The sequence below is a fragment of the Pseudorasbora parva genome, chromosome 1 (genome assembly GCF_024679245.1).
Source record: "Pseudorasbora parva isolate DD20220531a chromosome 1, ASM2467924v1, whole genome shotgun sequence".
Classification (NCBI taxonomy): Eukaryota; Metazoa; Chordata; class Actinopteri; order Cypriniformes; family Gobionidae; genus Pseudorasbora; species Pseudorasbora parva.
The window spans coordinates 52,210,168-52,228,064 of NC_090172.1; the positions used below are offsets into that span (position 1 = coordinate 52,210,168).

The following is a 17,897-nucleotide window of genomic DNA, read 5'->3' on the forward strand; positions in this document are numbered from 1 at the left end:
AAATATGTCAGGCCCAAAATAAACGAATGACTGAGTTTCTGTGTGAATTTGGCAAAGAAGTTAGAAAATATTTTGCTGCATTAAGGACTACAATTTAGATTTTTAAATAAACTATTGTAGTAAATGAGACTAGTCACAGAACTGAAATTTTCCAAAAAAAAATGGGTCATTTTTATCCTTTTGGAGAAAAACATTTACTGTCCACTGGCATAGGAAAAGAATCAGACTATGCATTATTATCATTTTATTTTTTTATATTATTGGAAGAAATCAGATAATGCAAGTAGGCCTACATTCCAAATAATTATTGAATATAAAGTAGGATAAAAAACAATTGATGACAGCATAAAGACAAATGTATGAAAGACAAAATATAAATAAACATAAAAAACAAATAAATATATGGAAATACAGTTGTACTAGCCTACATGATTTTACAACTACGTTTATTATTAATTGTTAGTGTCATCGTAATTAAAGTCATGAAGGAAATTATTAAACTTGGGTATTGTTGTATTTCTGAATAAAATATTTTGCCCCCCAAAATTATTAGATCTCCTATATAGGCCTCTTCTATATATAAATTACAATGAGAGAAAACAAAACGTATTGTGTAACGCAAGGCAAAATCCAATTTTTGCAGCAAGACATTTTGATAGATACCAAAATTATTTGACATGGGGACGTTTGAAAGAAAAGACAATCACCTGACTCAAAACTCAAGCTTCAGAACTAGTATGCAATGCATGTATCGGTCAAACCGTCGTGAGTGACGCAGCAATGACGCGGCGGGTCTCTAATAAGGATCCGCTCAGTCAGTAAAGCGCAGGTCAAACAGCAATACACCCTCCTCTCTCACACACAGACACACACACACTGACACTTTATTATATTCACCCTGAGAAATGGACTCGGACGAGGGTTACAATTATGAGTTTGATGATGAAGAGGAGGAGGAGGAAGAGGAGGAGGAGTGCAGCGAAGACAGCGGCGAGGAGGAGGCCGAGGATGATACGCTGGACCTGGGCGAGGTGGAGCTGTTGGACCCCGCCGTGGCCGGAGGAGAGCCCGACGATTGCGTTGACACCGGCGGCGGCGGCGGCGGCCTGGGGCCCGGCCAGGAGGACGAGGACTACCGTTTCGAGGTGCTGACCACCGAGCAGATCCTCCAGCACATGGTGGAGTGCATCAGGGAGGTCAACGAGGTCATACAGGTATATAATAAACATTTTATTGTGATTCTTCTACGAGTTTATAAGTTTGTTTATATGGAGGACTGATGCTGTTAGCATTAGCATTAGCCAATAAATTATTCGAGAGGCCGAATGATGCGAAATTGAGCGTCAATGTTTTTTCAATCTCGGTGGTTGCATTCATTGTTTGCGTTTTGGTATTTTTGTGTTGTTGTTGTTGTTGTTGTTGTTGTTGTTTTTTAGTGTGAATTCAATATATTTTTCATGAGCTAGATTTAGCCAAGTTAGGTTCTGCTAGCTTGACCCATTTTACAGACTAAACTTTATTTGGCAGCTTTTATGCATATGTAAATGCATCATATTTCATAAGGCGTGTTAAAAATTGTGTTATGACTCAAATATCACTATGTTTATATGTGATTTGTGGTTGTTTTGAAGCAGACTCAAGTTTAGCGGTGTCACTTCAGCTAATGCTAACTTGTCATATTTTTGTTTAAAATTGGACCGTTTTTTAAACATATTTGTTTGGTTCTCCAAACACCACCACAAATACACCTTTAAAAGATTTGTCGGTGTTAACAAAATCTGTTAAACATTCATCAAGCATACTAGTAACTTTAGTGGAGATCAGAAAACTTTTGGTGAAAAATTACTTGTTTGTACATGGATGAATGACAAGTTGACAACCAGAGTTGCCTGTTGTATATTTTGCAAGTGTTTAGATAATGTCCAGCAATATTTGTAAAACTCGTGAAATTTAATGGCTTTTCTATTTAAATAGAAAGCTGCATCGGTTTCTGGCATACATGTTGTTATTCAAAATAATTTAATATTGGACATGGATGATGTTGAGACAGCCTACTTATTAATTTGTATAGCTTATGAACAAACCATAAGTATTAGTGGTGTTGTATTGGGATTTGTTTAGGATAAACCGGACAAAACACATCATCTCGATTTCTTATATCACTCATAAGTTGAGCTGTTAAAGGCTTCATGGTGCAATAGAGAAAATACAATGTTTTAGATGGGCACCCATTCGGTCTCAGAATGATAAACTGGATTTAGATTGTCATGTCTGGGTAAAATCTAATCTTGTGTAGCCAAAAACAAAACAAAAAACAAAGTTTAGTTTATTTTGCAGCTCATTCTTTCCCTGTATACGGAAAACCGTAACCGTAAGACAAATAATAGGGATTCACAATATTAGTGGCACTGGCACCTTGTCGGAATCAGCTAAAAATGAAATCATTAGCATCAACCCGGTATGAAAAAAATATGTTGGTATGCGTTGCCAAGGAACGCATCAGAATTCAACGCAAGAGGAACCTCAGAATTCTGTAACCGAAATGAAAAAGTACAGTTTTTTTTCTTAAAACCAACTGAAAAGAAGAAAATAATTTGTTTAATCCCTGCACATGTGATACTTTATGGAAGCTTGTTTCTGCTACTGGAAAAAAATAAAGTTAATTCTTGCTATTTTTTTAATTTATTTTTTATTCTGTGGTGAAAACAATTTTCTATAATACATGGTGTTGTTTCCAAACAAAGGTAAAATTCAATGAATATGTGCTTCCCTTGACAATATGTGCAAAAAATAATAAGTACATAAAAATCTGGGTGTCTTATTACTAAGTTCCTCTTACAAAACTCTGAATATCTATCAATGATTTGATATCAAAAACCTAAACTTTGATAGATATTTTTATTAGTTCTTCCTCAAAAGCACAGACTGGCAAGTTAGTACCTTGAAATCGCAACAGGAAAAAACTCTGCAGAAACCCACAATGTTGCATAAAGTCTGCCAGATTAAAGATAACCGTATCCAACTAAACTGAGACTTGCTTTAACTGGGTATGTCACTCGTGAATCACACTGAATTGTCTTTTTCAGAACCCAGCTACGATAACCAGAATACTCCTTAGTCACTTCAACTGGGACAAAGAGAAGCTTATGGAGAGGCATGTCATTTTACTTAATTTATTTTACTATATTTATTTGTTTTAACCATGTCATAAATTTGCATAGCGTGGTTGAATGACATTATGATGAGGGGTGCACCGAAATATAAATTCTGGGCTGAGACTGAAAAATCTTGATGCAAAACCGAAAATAAAAAATAAATTAATTATCAATGAATTATTAAAAACTGAATTGCTAAAACTGAATTGCGTAACCTCATTTAAATGGCACATAAGGCAGTTTTTATATACATTTTTTATTTTTTGAGTTTGTTGGATGACAGGCGTGCTACGAAAGTTTAGTGAAGTTTTGTTTTTTCTTCGCATTAACAGAAAACAGCACAGACGAAATGATTTTAGATTTTAAAAAGTTAATATTGTCTGTCCGTCAGAGAAGCACTAATTAAACGCCTGTTTCAGGCGCTGATTTTGGCCCTCAGAAACAAATTCGGCCAAATGTTTTCGGTAGCCAAAATTTCAGTGCATCCCTAGTTATGATAACTCTTAATTTATCTGTTTGCTGTTTGAAAGACTTCTCTTGTTCTTCTTCTCAACATTTAAATGTTGCAGGTACTTTGATGGAAATCTGGACAAGTTGTTTACTGAGTGCCACGTCGTAAACCCCAGTAAAAAGGCCAAACCCAGACCAATGAGTACACGGTCCTCCAGTCAGGATTTGCCTTGCCAGATCTGCTATCTCAACTATCCAAACTCGGTCAGTGTCAGTTAGGCCTCATTTACACTGCTTGGTTCAAGTGACCCAATTCCGATTTTCCCTCTCGTGTGGCAGAGATCGGATATGACATGTGAATAGGGTTGGGCATCATTTTCATTTAAACGATTCTGATTCCGATTCTTATTTTCGATTTCGGCTCAATCAATTACTATTAAAATTCTCACAATTATTTGTTAACTCAATGTATTTTTTACCATGGGGTAATTGTGTTGCAATATCTTACACACAGCACAAGGAATCTTGATTTCGAATGGTAAATTGAATTTAAAAGGATGAGAACTCATCTCAAAAATGAGAGCAAATAAACAGATTACGAACAATAGCACAAATGGTCCGTGTACGTTTTGATCATTTCATTTCCTGTTTAGAATGGAATAACGAGAACAGATAAATCGGGTGTTTATTCGTTTTTTTTGTTTAGCTTAAAAAACTATGATTTTTCATGGTTCGTTTGTGGTTTATAAATCGGTTTATGGGTTCCATATTTCGTTTCCACATGTGGGCGGAGCTGAAACGCCTCTTTCATCTGATTGGTCAAACAGCTCCAATCGTGAGCTTTCATTCTGTCAGGCAGAATACGAGTGCGGGACTGAGAAATGCAATTTAATAAAACAAATGTTTGAAAACACCACACACTGCTAACTACACACACTATTTAAAGCAGAAATATGTTGCTGGTCACGTTATTCGTGTTGTTGCGATTTGCAAGCGACCCCATTAATGTAAGCCACAGTATTATTTGAGATGATAGCCTATTTCTCATTGATAAATACAGTGCAAATAGTTCCGTCTCTTTGGATAAAAGGGAAACGGAAATAAAAATAAATAACAGGCTGAACTGTACCATGATAATATGTCTGTGATATTTACCACTTTCATCTTTTATTTACATCAAAAGGCAGATAGGCGTGTGACATGTAGCCTAAATAATTTTGAAAATTGAATAGAAATAGTTATATTAATGAATGTAAGCATGTGTAGCCTATTCAGTTCACGTGAAAAGAAAGAGACAGAAAAGTGAAAAGAGAACCATTGATACTGACAAAATTAGCAGGGTTTGGGATTAATAAAATCTTGTCGGTTGAAGAGCATGACATACCTTTAAAATATTATTAGTTTTATCATAAAACAAATAAAATTTTATTAAATACTGAATTGGGTCATATTTCTCTGAGTTTTCTTTATTATGCTTGCTTGATAGAGCCAGCATATAGACCTATTTAAACATTATTATTTATTATGAATATTATGAGAACTTTAATGTTTCACCAAACTCAGACAGAATGAAAGCTCGCGCTGCAGGGGGAGCTGTTTGACCAATCAGATGAAAAAGGCGTTTCAGCTCCGCCCACGTGTGGAAACGAAATATCGAACCCATAAACCGATTTATAAACCACAAACGAACCATGAAAAATCGAGCCAAAATCTAATTTTTTCGTTTTTTAAACTAAACATATAAACACCCGATTTATCTGTTCTCGTTATTCCATTCCAAACAGGAAATTTAATGATGAAAACGTACACGGACCACAAATAAATACAATAGAATAAAAGATACTGCTCAGGGCTCTACGCTAACTTTTTTCTTGAGGAGCACTTGTGCTCCTAATTAAAAAAAATTAGGAGCACAGTCAAAAATTTAGGAGCACATTCTAATCCATCAAACACATTCCAAATATAACTTTCCCATTACAGGACGATATTTGTCCTTTAATGTCCAGGGTCATTTTTACCATTATAAGAGCAATGTTTTCTAATCTTATTAAATGTATGCATCATCTGTCAATTTCTTAAATTCAACATAATTCTGACATAATATTATCATTAACTTCTGAGAGTACAGCACAAATACACACACACACACACACACACACACACACACAAAAGCAGAACTGGACTTCATACAATCAAACACCTATGCATTTAGTGCATGGGTTAATGTTGTATGAATGTTTTACATATAAGTTTTTGAATTTAGAAATATGTACAAATTAAACTTTAAAAGTTTTATATTTTAAATAAAAAAGTCCATGCAAAGTATAAATATGAAAATAAAAACCGCCAGTAGGTGGCGGCAAGTCATTCAGTCAATAGTTCAAAACACAGATTCATTTGAATCGAATCGCTTGGAGATGCGAATCAGTTCTGGTGTGGCTTTGATTTTCACAAATAGACAGTGTTGTGGCTAAAACGTTGTTACTTAATATCAACTTGTCTATTAGATTTTTGTACGAGATCAGTATCACATATGCAATCATGCCAATACTCGGAGCTATAGCAAGCTGTAACTTTTGGCGCTTTGGCGCTTCATAAACAGAACCACATGCGTCTCGCGGGAGAACATTGCAGCCGGATCTACTTCTCTCTGTTTGTGGTGAGTCACGCAGATATTGTGCTAATCCGCAGCGGGAATAACTTATTTTGTGTGTACAGTGATTCAGAATAAGACAACCTCGGTTTGGAAAAAATCTTCATGATATACTCGCTCATTATATACATTTAGTATTTTTTTTAAACAGCATGTGTGATAAAGATTAATTCAAGGGCTTTTTAAATGTATTATTAATACATTATTGTTTGATGGCATTTATGCCCCAGGCATCCGCTAATTTCTGGGCTTGTTTATGATAATCCAAATGTGGTATTTCCAGTTAATTTTGATTTGGCTGTAAATAAACAGCGCGAGGCGTCTGGTAAAGTGCGCATGGCTGTGTCGTCACACACGTTTCACTTCAATCGTTGTAAACAATCGTTGTTTGAAGTGTAGTCTGTCGCACACATTTTTGCACTTCTTCTGCTGACTGAAGGCATGAAAAGCAGTTGATTGCAGTAGGAAACATAGCCTAACAGTTTCTCAGTGTTGATTCACTCAGTGTTGTAGTTTTTATTCCGATTGTATACATCCATTCATGAGAATCGAGCAGCTCACTCGCATCGGTGCACCTAAATAGTTTTTCACAGTCGCACGCAGTAATTTTTAGGCGTAAATGCGCCCAAAATGGGCGTTATGTAGAGCCCTGCTGCTTTAATTTTTTCAGGTAGGTCTAACATACAGGTAAGAAACTGAATTAAAAAAACGAATTAATTAATTTTTAAATAGCATTGGATAATGTTCTTTGTTAAAAATTAAATAGCCTATAGAAGAAACCATTAAAGTTGATCAGTCAAGAGCAGTGTGATTGTTTGTCTTTTTGTAGCTTGAATAACAAATAACTGCTGTCCCTTTAAGTCCTAATGCACGCATCTTTCTGAACTGTTTAGGACTGTGTTTACGTTAATACTCTTCAAGATTTGAACTGAGTATTTTGTTGAGTGTATTTGACCAATAATAAGCTGGAAAAAGAAGCAAATGTTTGCACTTGTATGTCAGAGGCGGCTTTATGACGGTATATGTGTGCACTTCAGATGTGAGCGCGAAATCTGTGGTAGAATTATGTGCAATCCCGTGCGAAATTCAGACTGATCACACACTAACACTAACACGCTGACATGAGGAAAAATCCAGCAGAACGTGCGTTCACCGTGTTCAGAGTGTTACCCGGGCAGAATGAGAATATGCGTGTCAACTCGCTGTTGGTCAGAGAGGAGAGGGCTCTCCTCTTAGCTGGTATTGATACTGTAGAAACTGAGCATGGTATCGTTTCAGATATTTCAGTATCAATATTTTTGACAACACTTGTTGCACTGTACCAACAGCTTTTTAAAAGTGAAATAAATCCACACTTTAAAGCGCCGCTTACCTTGCTCCATAGCTGCAAGAACAAGTGGACGCGGCAAGCACTACCGGAAATCAGGTGGCCACTATGGAAACCAAAACTTGCGCGTTTGGAACCACTGATCGGAATTGAAAACAAATTTTCTAAAAGACTCCAATGGCATCGTTATTTTTTAAGCGGTTCCGAGTTAGAACCGGTTTTCGATGCCCAACCCTACATGTGAACACGTAAGCAGGAAAAAAACCCGCATTAATTCCGATATCCTCAGATCGGATTCAGGCCTCACTCGTGTGTGGTAATAAATCCGATATGATTCGGATACGTGCATTTGCGTCTGCCATGTAAGTGGTCAAATCAGATTTTCTCCAGTAAATGCGAGTCATATGTCATTGAAAAAAGGACAGAGGCGATTAATGTGGACACGAATTGCGATGAACAAGAACTCAAGAATTGCGATCAAGGGACAGGATTTTTTACGAGCCTTACGAGAGCAATGTTTTGCTGACCTTGAATTACATTGAATAATCATTTCGTCTGCATCCGTGGCGTCCATTGGATATCGCACTTTTACTTAATTTTTTCCAGGTCAGAAAGTCTTGGGCTGTTTCGCCAGTGTATAGCATAAATGCAATTATCGGATATGGGTCGCTTTTAAAAAATGATAATAAAAAAAATCAGATATAGTCACCAAATCGGAATTGTGCATCAAGACCTGCAGTGTAAATCCGACCTTTAAGCCTATTTTATCAAAACTGTGAAGTCCATTGAAGTGACTCAGCTTGCACAACTTGATGACTTATTCGGTTAGGAATGTGTTTCCTTTCCTAGTATTTCACAGGTCTAGAGTGCGGACACAAGTTCTGCGTGCAGTGCTGGGGGGACTATTTAACTACCAAAATCATTGAAGAAGGGATGGGACAGGTGGGTTTCTGTTCAGCTCATTGTAAACTGATGTTGTAATTTGATCCTACAATTTTGTAATTTTCTTTTTCTTTTTCTGTGGAATTTTGTTTTTCCAGACCATCTCGTGTCCTGCTCACAACTGTGACATTTTGGTTGACGATAACACTGTAATGTGAGTGTTGGAATGTGAATTTAGCCTATTTATTTATATTGAAAATGATGATTTTTAAAATATTTTTTGTTTCCTTCTTTGGTAGGCGACTGATCACAGATTCTAAAGTGAAATTGAAGTATCAGCATTTAATCACAAATAGTTTTGTAGAGGTAAGATGTCCTTTATGTTGGTTGCTAAAAGTTGTGAGTCTGAAATGTCTAATCTGAGATAGAGATACCAAATACTTAGCCTGACAAGCCAGACCCACATCAAGATGTTTGGTCTGGACACTCACCATTGACATGGCTCAATCTGAGGGGCAGAATAAACGGTGGTCTTTCAAACTCCCTCTGCACGGCGTGCACGCAATAGGATACTGCTACAACCAACCAGAGCAACGAAGGTGATGCAGAGCTATTTTGTTGCTGTCGGTGGCACGGTGGATTGTGTTCACCGACAATGTTTTCTGGAAGTATTCCTGGGCCTATGTTGTGATTTCAATTACAGTAGCATTCCTGTATGTGATGCAGTTCCGTCTAAGGGCCCGAAGATCACAGGCATCCAGGATGGTTTTCCGGCCTTGACCCTTACGCACTGATATTGTTCCAGATTCTCTGAATCTTTGAATGATATTATGCACTGTAGAGGATGATAGCTTTTAAGCAATTTTTCTCTAAGCAACTCCTTTCTGATATAGCTCCACTATTTTTCACCACAGCATTTGGGAAAGCCTGGATGCCAGCCGAACTCAGCCCCGCCCACAACATTTGAGCTCAGGCAGTTCGGTCTGGACTTGATCCATAGAGGAGTCATTATGCCCGAACAGAAACTGTTAGGACCAATCAAATTGTCAGGGTGGGCTTTAGACGATGATGGCCCGATAATAAACAGTAACGTAATCATCCACGTCATCAAAGGCGCTTGGTTGACTTTGTTCAAATCCTAAACGGAGGTCTTGTTTGTATATGCATTCACCTTCACTGTTTCTCCCTGAAATGATCATCATGTTGGTAAGTACTCAGTGTATCCTTAAACTCTTGTTTTTTTACAACACCGGCTAAGATTGTTTATTCCAGCGTACGTGCAGACAGGGTTGCCCAGTTTTACAACAAAACCTGTCAACTACTAGCCCAAAACAAGGGCGTTTGGTGAGTAAAATGTGTGTTATTTTGGCAAGGTTGCCTGCTAATGCGAATGCTAATTCGCATTCCTGGGTCTATATATATCACATAATTGACATCGCTTAAACCCGTGGAAAATTTGAGCGCATTTGAGTTCTGTTGAAATTTGACAAATACCGTTATGCGTCGCTTCGTTGCTCTGATTGGTTGTAGGTCTATCCAATTGATGGCTTTCCTGGTTAGGTTGAAACACGCCCAAATAATCAAAGCCCAATGGAGCAGTATCAGACTCATATGAGTCTGACTATAGTTGAGTATGACAACGTCAGGCTAGGGGATTGGTGATCAAGACTGCCCATCTTGACTTCTGAGAGACACTGCCACTCTGAGAGTCTCTTTTTATACGCAGTTATGTTGCCAATTGACCTAATAAGTTGCAAATTGCTCCTGAGGCTGTTTCTTGTACATTTAACTTTTCCGCCCTCTTATTGCTAACTGTCCCAACTTTTTTTGAATGTGTAGTTCTCATGAAATCCAAAATGAGCCAATATTTGGCATGACATTTTAAAATGTCTCCCTTTCAACATTTGATATGTTATCTATATTCTATTTTGAATAAAATATAAGTTTGAGATTTGTAAATATTGCATTCTTTTTTATTCACAATTTGTACAGTGCCCTAACTTTTTTGAAATTGGGTTTGTATAAATGCTTAAGTAAATACTGTATTTATTCAAATAAACAAGTCTTCATTTACTGTTGCATTGCAAAAAAAAGATTATCCAAAATGCGTGTGGCACTTCATTTAAAATAGAGGTGGGGTGGAGCTAGAGTTTTGACTGACAGTTTGAGGATTCAATGGATATAAGAGGTTTAGTCACGTTTTTTTTTAATACTCTTCATTCGTTACATAATATTAAAAAAAAAAAAAACGCAAGGGTGACCGACAGTAATGATTTATGAAAAAAATAAAAATTACAAAATCTAGAGATACAAGGTTACCGCCTGACAGCAATGATATATTAGCCAATCTGATGGTAAACCCTGATACTCAATCTATAAATGTATGTGGTTTATTTGTTGTTAAGCTTTCTAATGGCATGAATGTGACATCTGTATGCATGCAGTACTGTCTACCTGCATTGAACTGTTCTGTATTCTCTTACTGGTTGACTCACTGACTGTCTGCTTTTCTACAGTGTAACAGACTGTTGAAATGGTGTCCAGCTCCTGACTGCCACCATGTGGTCAAAGTTCAGTATCCTGATGCCAAACCAGTTCGCTGCAAATGTGGGAGACAGTTCTGGTAAGAGTCTAATGCAGAATGCAATGCAGCACTTCAGTGGATTTGCACCATTCCATGGCTTTATATGTCAATGCTGCAATAATATAGATAGTGTATAGCATAAGTGATCAAGCATTTAACAATTTTATTCAATTATGTTAGTATACAAAAAATTATCTGCTGCACACCCTTTTCTGTCATTATTGCCGTATGCTGTTGTTATTTTTAATATGTAATAAAAATAACACCATATGGCTTTGAAGCAACATGAGGGTTAATAATGACAGAATTTAAATTTTTGGGTGAACTATTCCTTTTAATTTCTTTTCTTTTTTCAATAACTAGTTTCAATTGTGGAGAGAACTGGCATGACCCTGTTAAATGCAAGGTATGTTAGCACTCATATTAGGTTAAATTATTTCCATTATTGATTTTTCTTGAGAGGTTTTTATTTTCTAAAAATTAATATTGATGCTCTTCTCTTCAAGTGGTTGAGGAAGTGGATAAAGAAATGCGATGATGACAGTGAAACATCCAACTGGATTGCAGCAAATACCAAGGTACAAGGACTCCTGATGTGTTTTTACCATACTAAGTTTACATACTATTTTGAGGCTGTACTTTGCCCAAAAAGAAGAGGATCTTTCTGTTTTACAGGTCTGACCATTTGTTTAACAAATTAATTTACATTTATTTGACTGGCAATAACAAACAGCTACACAGGACAAAAGAGTGAAAAAAAGCTTAAATTTGAAAACTGTTCTACTGGCAATACATTTTCTTTTTTTGTTTAATTAATTTAAAGAGCAAGGCAAGTATATTTTTAATCTGCAGCATGCCACAAATGCTCATTAAAGATGTCAATAAACCTAAGTTGTATTTAACCCACAGTATTACTTCATTTAATTTGGGTATTCACGTTTTCCTTAGGAATGTCCCAAATGCCATGTGACCATTGAAAAAGATGGTGGCTGTAATCACATGGTGTGTCGAAACCAGAATTGTAAAGCTGAGTTCTGCTGGGTTTGTCTCGGCCCTTGGGAGCCCCATGGCTCTGCTTGGTGAGTTTACTTCACCTTTTATAAATGCTTATGTTTTTATAAACATGATACACTGAAAAACATGATTATCAATGATTATAGGTACAACTGCAATCGCTACAATGAAGATGATGCAAAGGCAGCCAGAGATGCTCAGGAGGTACTTTTAGTCATCATTTGACACAGCATCTCCAGTATACAGCAGTCAGATGTCATTCTTTATCAATCCTAGTTGACAAAAATTAGCTTTTGCTGGAAAGCATGACTAGGGACTTTAAGCAACAGCTGCTGATGAAACGGCTTTCTAAAGCAACTGTCTACTACGGGGGAGTAGTTGATTTCCCGTAGTCGTGACAGATTAGATAAGTAAATGTTATATTTTATAGTTATGTGTTTTTTTTAATTGTATCTGTATTAGAGCTGCACGGTTAATCGTTAAAATATCGCAATCTTAAATCAAACATCTACACAATCTTATTTCTCAATGACCGCTATGTCTATTACCATGGCTGTTTCACATCACAAGCATCAGCGGAGCGTGAGCAGCGCATATTTTTTCCGCTGCACATGTTAATAAATGAGAGTCTGTCGTCACGCTTGGGAATGCTCTCATTCATTGATATGGACAACCGCTCTGCTGACACTTGTGACGTGAAACAGGCTTTAAACCACAGACTTTAGGGACTTTGGTTACCCTTTTAAAGTACGATCATCGCAATGCAACATATCTACGTGCTGCTGCTGATCCAGAGAGAGCAGCTGCCATGTCAATGTACAGATAAGCAGCTTCTTTTCAACCACACATTTAGCTATTTATGCGTTAAAAACATTTGGATAGCAGGGGACAAATATGTACTGGGATAAAATGTATAGTGTGGGTATGAACATTGAGATCAAATTGGAGCAAATCACCTTTTTGAAACGCTTACTACTCCAGGAGGTGGCAACACTCTTGTTGCCACCTCCTGGAGTAGTAAGCGTTTCAAAAAGGTGATTTGCTCCAATTTGATCTCAATGTTCATACCCACACTATACATTTTATAGTGTGTTTTTTTTAAAACACTGTTTAAAAAAAGTGTTTGTCATTGAATTATTCATTCATTCAAGAGATTCATTCACAAATGCTGATTTATCCGATTATAAAACAAGTGGTTATGAAGGAGACATTATTTTGTTCAAATTAATGTATTTTTTAAATTGACTAAAGCAATGAACATTTTGCCAAAACCTCAAAATGCAAAGTAAATTGTGCAAAAAAAAAACTTCTAATGTTTTGTTTCTTTGTAGGATCGTAGGAAAATTGTGATCACAATTTTAAACAAAAAAAATGCAATTCTCAATTTATCCAGAATCGTGCTGCTCTGAGCTATATATAATTTATTGACAAAAGCATCCATTTTCTTGCTTATTTTAAAAGAAAAAATGTTTTTGTAATTTGTTAAATTATTAAATTAGCCTTCCTCTTTAATGTTGCTTAGTGATTTGTGCTATGTCAGTTTACTTTTGGTCACCGTTGCAGTTCCATCTGTAGCCGTTGCTTAAAGTCCCTACTTATTTTGTGGTGGTGAGGTGTATATGCTTGTTTGATCTCTGTTCAGTGATCCATGACCTATATAACTTGTTTTCTTTTGGAATGAGTGTATCTGTATCCATTTTGCAGCGTTCCCGTGCAGCCCTGCAGCGCTACCTCTTCTACTGCAACCGATATATGAACCACATGCAGAGTCTGCGCTTCGAGCACAAGTTGTACGCACAGGTGAAGCAGAAGATGGAGGAGATGCAGCAACACAACATGTCGTGGATCGAGGTGCAGTTCCTGAAGAAGGCTGTGGACGTGCTGTGCCAGTGTCGGTCCACGCTTATGTTCACCTACGTCTTCGCCTTCTACCTCAAAAAGAACAACCAGTCCATTATCTTTGAGGTGAGAAGGAAATAGTGTTTCATTTGAATTTTACGAAAACCATGTGGTAGACTTTTTATAGATGGATAAAAATAATGACTGTTTCCAGACAGGCTTCCTTTCAAGTGGTGGGATTAACATTCAGACTATATTTTAATAGCATCACACTGTTTACACTTTATAGAAATCAACATATCGATGTCTAACTACTTTTTGTTGTTGTTGTAAAGAACAATCAGGCGGATTTGGAAAACGCTACAGAGGTGCTTTCGGGTTATCTAGAGAGAGATATCTCCCAGGATTCATTGCAAGATATCAAACAGAAAGTTCAGGATAAGTATAGGTGAGACATTTTTTTCCAAATGCACACAATATTGTGTCTGTTTTTGTTTTTTAACAAACACTGTTGACTGCTGCTTGTATGACCCGTGCAGGGCTATTTTAGTATTTATATTTTTATATATAATATTATAAATATAATAATTTGTATTATTATAATTTATTTATAAGTTTTTATTTAACACATTGGGCAGGTTTGATGTCATTGGCAAAATGCCATTGACTCTTGCTTGTATTGCAGGCAAAAATGTAAAGCACGTTTAAATATGTGGGTTGGAAAATGAAATTTGAGATTTGCAGTAGAGTGGAGGGTATCAGTTAATAATGCATGGTTGGACACATGGTGGTTTAGAGACTTTACACAGAAAAATGTTTTATATATAACTCAAACTGAATATGTAATGCAAACGCATCTGTACCTATTGCCTCCTCATGTAATACGTTGTAACATATGTTGATGTTGGTTAATCTCTGTCAGTGTAGTGCATGTGCACACTCTGTTTGAGAACACAACATTCTCTTTATCAACCAGCATTTAAAGAGGAGCATCTGGACAACTGCACATATCATTTTTTAATTGTGCACAATAATAATTGGGACATGCAAAAGTACTCTTAAAGTTTGTTATTCAGTCTGTTGAGTTTCCATTTATATTTTCTGCCTATTGTCTCTTTCCGCTGAAATTGTTTTGTGGCATTTTCAAATGCTACAATTTTGGGGTATCACAAGTACAGACCTCTTTTGAACACACTTCTCCAGTGAAATGCCCTTATAGAAGGCAGCCTTCACTGTAATGATTTCCACTACAAATCCAAATATTATAAAGCAATTGTAAATGGGGGATGCTATTAAAGCGTTCCTATCAAAAATATGTTAAGAGCTTCTTACATTTAAGGATTTTCCTGCCTTTCTCCTCGTGTGTAGATACTGTGAGAGTCGGCGACGAGTGCTACTACAGCACGTTCATGAGGGCTATGAGAAAGACTTATGGGAGTACATTGAAGACTGAGCAAAACTGCTGCATCACAAGCATATTGGAGCATATAAAAGCAGTGAAGTGCTGCGATCTCCAGTCACAGCTTTGGTGTCGGCCATCACCGCAGCCCCTCTCCATGTTGCATCCTTTTTATGTGGCATCTGGATTTTTGTCATTATTTAGATTTAAGTTAATTTTACTGAAAAGGTAGAATATTCAAATAAAACTCCTACGTCAGTATTGCAGTCTGTAAGAGTTGATTGTCGACACGGCACGGAAATGTATTCCATTCTCCATGCTTTCCGTGGAGATTCTTCAGTAGTCCGTTTTTGTTTTTAAATGCTTTTTGTTGTTTTTATAGTTCAGATTGGCTTGTCTTAAGCATAGCTTTACAGGTCTGAGCCATGCGGAGTGTGTTGGTGTTTTGGAAATGCTTTGCTGGGTGGCTTTGTGTTTTGGGGCGGAAGTGTGTATTTCATGCTGTAAATAGCACACTTTGCATGGAACATGGAGTGGGATGCATTTTTTTTTTTTTGAAAAATATTTATTCTTTACAGATATTCAAGAATGTGTTTAACAACATGAGAAGAGGCCATGTGACCGTTTTGCCTCGTGGTATTTTTTTTCTTCTGGAGGTTAACAACTTTCCAGAACGTTGCACACCCAAATCGGAGGCATAGTAACAGCAGGGTAACTGTAGCCTTAATCACATCCATGTATACAATGGATAAAAAGTAGAATTGGGTGAATCTCACACAGAAATATCTGGGTCATATTTAACCCTGAAATCCAAAGGAAAAAAATATATGTATTTTGCATAAAGAAAATATTACCTAATTTTAGAACCAGTAGGATTTTTTTTTTTTTTACTTTATAACAATTATGCTCCATTAAATTCATGAAAATTAAACCTCAAATTCTCATTCTCATCATATTTTTTTAAATATCCGCAAAAATTTAGAACATCAGAGCTACTAATTAATATTGTCCTTAACTATTTTTCATTTTTTTACATTATAATACAAATTTGAGGTTTAATTGTCATAAATGTCAGTGCAGAAAATATTATTTAATATTCACCAAAAAAAAAAAGTACAAGTCTCATTTGTTTTTGTGGTGAAATATGACCCAGAAATGTTCTTGACCGTTTACATGAGATTCAACAAATTGCTCTCATTGTTAAATGCAGTTCTGGAAGTGAACATTTGAGATGTTTGGTTTGAGCTAAGATTGACTGGAACATCCACTCCATACCTTTTTTATGAACTATCTCGTCTTAGTTAATGTTTGGCTGAACATGTATCTCTTTTAAAACAGCTGTTATATCGAACACACGCACTACCAGATGTTCCATGAGAGCAAACTTGAGTGACATTCACTCACTAACAACTAAAGTCTCAAATGCTTTTACCTGTTTTCATTTTCTTTTTAAATGTATGCACCTTTTGTAGTGTGAGAGGAGGCTGATGGTATATTGAAAGCACTGTTGTATTTCTTTACATGACTGCCAAGTGATTATGAGGCTTACAGGTACTGAATATCAAGCACTATGTGGAGTAGATATGACTGAAGCCTTGCATAGTCAAGCCTGGCTGTTAAGAACAAAAAGTTGGCCTTTTCTGTTAAACTTATAGGGCAAATATGAGCGCTGTGTTTACACTAATGTCAGAAATGGCAAGAGGCATCAAGTTCAGTACAGAACGTGAGCAGATGTGACACGTCTTTTTTTTTTCTTTTTTTTTTCTGTAAGAGCTTACCGGCAAGTCACTTTTTGTACTTCCTTTAGGTCATTACTTCACACCGTTTGAATGCATGTTATTCATTCTCAGTGCATCAAACATGTTTGCTTCTGAATTCGATTTGTATGGAAGTTTACAGCAGCTTATATACTAAATCTAATGTCAATTTTATGGACTCCATAATTGGCACCTGGAGTTTGTGTTCATGTTTTATTAAACCCTCATTGTGGGGAAGAAAAATGAGGAATAGCAATGTTCCCTGTGGCCTGTGCTGACAGATGAGATTTCTTCACCAAAGTGTGAATATATGAATTAAAAATGAACAGTCTCTAATTTAGAGAAACGTTCATCTACGGTGGCTTTCCTGTGTTATAACCATTCTTATAAAAAATGTCCTATTTAAATAAATCTCATTCAAAAGAATTTGAATCATTGCTTTATTATAATAATTTTATTATTGTCGAATAGTTTGTCAACTCATGCATGATATATTTATTACTACTTTTATATATTTATTTAGTAACATTTTACATTAAGGTTTCATTAGTTAACTATTTAACAAACTGAGGATGAACTTAATGCTTCAACAGCATTTATTAATCTTAGTTAATGTTCATTTAAAAATGCATAACATCAAAAGTGGCTGTTAAAAGTGTTGTACGTTGACTGTTCTTAAGCATAAAAATAACATAATTTGCAGATATTTAGGAAACATGCTTGAGTTCACATATTCGTTTATCTGAAAAACAAGGCTACAAGGCTGAAATGAATGTGCATGTGGTAATGTCTGATTTTGTTTTGTCCTGTGTGATAATGCAATTGCCAATTATATCA

General features: G+C 36.3%; 1 protein-coding gene across 1 annotated transcript; it reads left to right on the forward strand.

Moving 5' to 3' along the window:
* The first annotated feature begins 774 nt into the window (after window positions 1-774).
* Window positions 775-17,486, forward strand: arih1l (ariadne homolog, ubiquitin-conjugating enzyme E2 binding protein, 1 like). Its single transcript, XM_067445155.1, has 14 exons — window positions 775-1,214; window positions 3,087-3,154; window positions 3,725-3,869; window positions 8,435-8,527; window positions 8,626-8,681; window positions 8,767-8,833; window positions 10,984-11,090; window positions 11,415-11,457; window positions 11,558-11,629; window positions 12,000-12,130; window positions 12,212-12,269; window positions 13,770-14,030; window positions 14,240-14,352; window positions 15,273-17,486. Exons 1-14 carry the CDS (start codon window positions 906-908, stop codon window positions 15,355-15,357), a joined length of 1,608 nt encoding a protein of 535 aa, XP_067301256.1. The 5' UTR covers window positions 775-905; the 3' UTR covers window positions 15,358-17,486.
* The last annotated feature ends 411 nt before the right edge of the window (window positions 17,487-17,897 follow it).